General features: G+C 35.9%; 1 protein-coding gene across 4 annotated transcripts in view; it reads right to left on the bottom strand.

Moving 5' to 3' along the window:
• The window catches only part of parga (poly (ADP-ribose) glycohydrolase a), a 36,456-nt gene that overhangs the window by 3,747 nt on the left and 27,487 nt on the right, over positions 1-5,222 (bottom strand). For all 4 annotated transcript variants that reach the window (XM_016522736.1, XM_016522739.1, XM_016522737.1 and 1 more), the window contains 4 exons: positions 2,409-2,487; positions 2,128-2,236; positions 1,795-1,900; positions 325-453 (listed from right to left, as the gene is read on the bottom strand). In XM_016522736.1, coding sequence (XP_016378222.1) covers positions 325-453; positions 1,795-1,900; positions 2,128-2,236; positions 2,409-2,487 — 423 coding nt within the window. The remainder of the gene's footprint in view (positions 1-324; positions 454-1,794; positions 1,901-2,127; positions 2,237-2,408; positions 2,488-5,222) is intronic.

Raw genomic sequence — 5,222 nt, 5'->3', positions numbered from 1 at the left:
TTACAAGCCAATTTTAGGAGGGGGGGGGATCCTTTTTCCCAACTCAGTAATTGTTTTTTTTTTTTTCTGACATGTTGGTGTTATATCTTTCACTTGGATGTTATAAGTTGCAGTGAGTAAATACAGCTGGATAAAACAAAAACTGTGTCCGTCTTCATTTCAGGCTGCAAAGCAACAAAATGTGATCATTTTAAATTTTTCTATACCCACTGTATATAAACCCCCTTCCAATAAGAACAGGACAAACATCCATTTTTAAAAATGTGTGCCAGAAATCTGAAACAGATCTGTCCAAAAATAAAGCACATGTAACAGGCCCCTTACCGACAGTGACACATTTGTCTTTAAGAAATTTGTACAAGGAATGCACGTCCCTCACGAGTTCCTCATCTCCAAAAGTGAAGTAGGCCACATCTCTCCCCGCCTCAGAAGCTGCCATCAACTGCAGCAGAGCTGGAAGGACAAATGGACAAAGCTGACAGTGAGCAGAAGTTTCACTGGGCCTGCAGCCATAAATACCATTTAGAAAGCCTTTCATGCTTAACATACATTTCTCTTTAAAGCATGCATCCCTAAACAGAAATGACATGCATATATTTATGCATGGATTCCTGTCATTAATACATGGGAATATGGAATACAAAGGGAGAAAAATTCTGTGTAGATTACCACCTCCCACCCCCCATAAGCAAAATGAAGGGCCAATCAACCGCTGCATGTTCTATGTATGACATATTGCTGATATTCTCTGAGGGTCCCGAGTAAATACTGATAGCTGCCCAACCTGAATGACTAAACGTTGTGTAATACTTCACTAACGGCATAGTGTGGATTCTTTAGTTTTGCCCATGTTCCTAGCTGTATAGAAAATGACTGACACGTCCCATTATTTTTAAAAAGTAAATAATCCATGTCTAACAACCCCCATTAAGAGACTCAATCTTAGTCACCCAGCTTCAAATTGAGTCTAAAAATTTTAAATATTTAAAGAGGCTGAATGTAGCCCACTGATGAATGAACATTGTTCAAATGAGAGCAGCCAATTACGATGGGTAATCTGTAGTCAAACCAGCGCTCAACTAAACGGATTGGCTCAAAAAACTCAGCCTCAAGATGAATTTACTGTTTGGCAATCATTGGGAGAAATGAACTAACTCCATGTACAAACACACAGAAGGCCCATGGTTCAACAATGATGAACTATCAAAGATGGAATCATCTCATGAAACCGTTTCCATCCTTAAAACAGAAAACGATCAGCTGGCACAAGCTTGCCATGAATTTATGGATGAGGCTGGAAAATCAGTTACACTTTTAATGGAAAACATAAATGTGTATCAGCTGATCAATACCAGGAAAGGGGAAAAAACATGTCTTGGGTCTAAAAACAAAGTGAGAGAGCCTCTCTGTATTGTCTGATTACTAAAAGACAATAAAACCAGAAATGATAAAAAAAAATCTAGAGATAAATATGCTCAGCTGACTATGTATGATTACATACAGCATTTCTTATACTCCAAGTTATAATGATGTGATGCCTACATTCATTTGTAGCATTTAAACCACTGATTTAAGGTTTTATTTTATTAGAGAGTATAGCAGTATAGACTTTAAATATCATCCATTAATGATAATAATTAACAGTTAGAATCTCAATAATGGTCATAATTATAATATTGGTGCATGAAAATTCAGACAGTAATGTCCTGTAAGAGTCCATCTTCAAAACTGTGTAGCTTCACATTGTGAGGAACTGATGATGGTTTTATTTTCCATTCCACGACCTGCATGTACCTTTGAGTCGTGTGTCGCCTCCAAACGCACCACATCCCCAGTTTCCTGTGGCAACAGCAGAGAGGTTCTCAGGGTTCGCAGCAGGTCGCATGAAACTGCAATATGCCTGAAAACAGGAGACATCCTTATATCATCGAGAAACAAATACAACCTAATCACTGCAAGACACTCACAAGAAGACTCATGTCATGCCTCATTAAATCCTCTAAGCAACGCAGACTGGCATGGTTAAGGAAATCAAAGGCAATTACAGCTTGACAGAGGTCAAGGATTTGCCATTTCATGTAATCAGTGTGAAACACAAAAGAATATTTGCTTGAAATCTTTGCTGACCTTGTTTAGCTCCCGGGTCATTTTTTCAGGCTGAAACTGTTCCATGAAATTCCTGTATCTCAGTGCATCCATGGCCACAATTTCGGTGCACCTCCGCTGCCACCCGTCTCTGAGCATAGGAAAAGATTTTATTCCGGGCTTTCCTCATTTTTACTAGCCGCAAACCACGGCATTTGTGTCTTGGTTGCGTGGTTATATTCAGGAGAGCTAACTGCATTTAAAAAAGTGTAGGAACCCATTTAAGAGGTTTCCTTAAGTTATTATTATCAGTAATCCATTACCTGGGGATCTCATCTTTGTGATTGGCTTTCCATTTGAAGCTCTCTGCATAGCCAGAGTACTTGCTGTATTGCTCTGTGCCTAAAGGAAGACCAAATAAATAAAACAGAAATACATATGAAGAGGGTAATTCCAACTAAAGTATGAATAGCATTTTCTTGTCCCCAACATATTATAGACAGAAATATTTTTCAATAATCACAAAATCAAAATTATGTGAACATACAGGTGAGATTTATATTTGCAATTATTTATCATTATTATAGCTTATAAAATATCTTATAAGCTCAATCTAGAAAACCAATTTTTTTTTTAGTTCTATCAGAAACAACCATATTATAATACTTGACGACTTCTTATAACCAGCTAGAAGTTATATTTCTATATGTTTGCAATTTTCCTTTTTATTTTTTATTTAATTGCATATAAGACTTTCATTATTTATAATAAGATGTCCGATTTTATAAAATGGTTATTTCTGATATAACTGGAAAACTATGATATTATAAGCTATTTTATAAACTAATATAAAATAGAAGTAGTAATAATAACAATTATTATTATTGTTGTTATTTTTATTGCTTAGAATATCCATGTAGAAAACTATATATAGTTTTCCAATTCTATCAGAAACAACTATATTATAACTAGCTAGAAGGGCTCATTAAATACGGCACACAATCTACCTTCATGATTGTTTTTTAATTGTGCAGATCTATTTTATTACTTTTAGAATGCTCAAATCAAACCACTTGGTTAAGTGACCATATCCTGATGGAAAAAACCGCTTCCAGACACTACGCATCTCCTAACTATCACGAAGACCTCTAGAATCCTCCTCCCTCACCTTGATCTAATTAGTGTTTGTGGCCAGTTTCTGTGGCACTCTGACAAAGAGCAATTGCAAGATTAAAATCCAGTCCCTGTACCAACGCTTCAGCATTTCTGCCAAGTCTACTGACGCAGAAAGAGTGCATTAAGGAGTGCGTGTCATGATGCATTACTGGCAGGATATGATTTGCTGCAAAGGCGAGTTGCAGTGCAATAGGAATGGAGATGACGATGAATATTTCGTTTGTTGTAATAACTGTGATGGAATGGCTGGATCCATTAGAGAAGGCCGTTCCCGCAGTCATTCATTGTGGCCAGAGGTAATACCGTTAAGTGGAAGGAACGGGCAGCAGGGGTGAAAGAGAGAACGTAAGTGAAAGAGAGAGAGATGACTAATATCTGAGCTTGATTCCATGTGAGGGTATTTTGTGACTGGGGTGGAAAGCTCCAAGTTCACAGTGACTTTGAGGCTGATTTCCAGAATTACAACTCACTAACTGATTTCTCAATGGTGTATAACCACTTCTGTGCCTTAACTATCAAATCTTTTCTAGTTTTCCAGGAAATTACCTATTGGTTTGAAAGCCACAATATTCTGATTAACAGTTTGTGCATCTGTGCAACAGTTTGAGTCCTGTGCATTGTTTGGAAGACGACAGAGGGCATGGGTGGATGAGAAATGGATGGGACAGCAGGTGTGTGAGTGGGCAACAGCCAATCACAGCACAGCATTTCTACATGGCTGTGACTGCAGTCATTCCTTAAATATAAGGAGAGTATTCAACTACGCGAACAATTCTCTGTAACAGAAGAAAGATTTGACTCTCTTGTCAACCATTTAAACCAACATGACTTATTTAGTCACAGGTTCTGACTGATGTCTTCCTCACTTTGAATGTAGGTTTTAAAGTAAAGCTGGATGATACGCAGTAATGAACAAGTAACTCTGTTCCATTTTAATGAGAAAAAGAGTAAGAGGAAAATGCAAAGCTCACTTTGTATCCTGTCTACATCAGCAGATAGCAAAACAAAGACACATGGCACATCATGGTGTTGGAAAGGAAAGGAAAAACCTTTTCTTTGAAATAAAAAAGCACGTTTTAAACTGAAATAAAAATGGTTAAAATTGTTTTTATTTATTGTTATTTTAGTTTAGTTTAGAATTAAAGTGAAAATAAAAAATATAAAAATAAAACAAATTAAAAAACTATAATACAGTATATCTGATAATAAAATAACACGCATATATAATTGGATTGCCATGTAATTTACAAGCATTACTCAGTTAAGTAAAACTTCTATGTAATTATTTAAATGGATGGTTCAACCAAAAAAAGTACAATTAAAATAGAAAAATATAAATAAATAAAAAGTAAATATATTGATAAATGTCTGTTTTTTTTGCCTATACATTGACAGTCAATGGCCACCAAAACGGAACATTCTCAAAAAATATCAAAATATCTTCTTTAATGTTTTACAGATGAAGGAACTCAATATTGTGTCAATATTACTGTTTAACATAATACAGAGCGGCAGCTCTTGTAGGCTGCATTTACGTTGCACTTTTTGACAAATGACATTTCCATGACCAATCATTTGTGATTAACTTGATGAACTTTAAAAACTACTTTGATTGAGCCAATTGAATTTTGATTCTCATCAATGAATCATTTAAACTGCTTTACAAACTGATTAAATACCAAACTTACACTTAAAATAGTTCTTAAAGGGGTCATATGATGCGATTTAAATTTTTCCTTTCTCTTTGGAGTGTTACAAGCTCTTGGTGCATAAAGAAGATCTGTAAAGTTGCAAAGACTAAAGTCTCAAACCCAAAGAGATATTCTTTATAAAAGTTAAGAGTCAACCACACCTACCTAAAACGGCTCGTTCTAACACGCCCCCACATACCTACATCACTATGTGGGAAGATTTGCATAACAACGCCCAAATGTTCACGCAAAGAAAGAAGGAGTAACTTT

Source organism: Sinocyclocheilus rhinocerous, unplaced genomic scaffold (genome assembly GCF_001515625.1).
Source record: "Sinocyclocheilus rhinocerous isolate Xijiao unplaced genomic scaffold, SAMN03320098_v1.1 scaffold869, whole genome shotgun sequence".
In the NCBI taxonomy this organism is placed as follows: Eukaryota; Metazoa; Chordata; class Actinopteri; order Cypriniformes; family Cyprinidae; genus Sinocyclocheilus; species Sinocyclocheilus rhinocerous.
The sequence above is the reverse complement of the archived record's forward strand: the minus strand, read 5'-3'. Positions and strand labels throughout refer to the sequence as shown.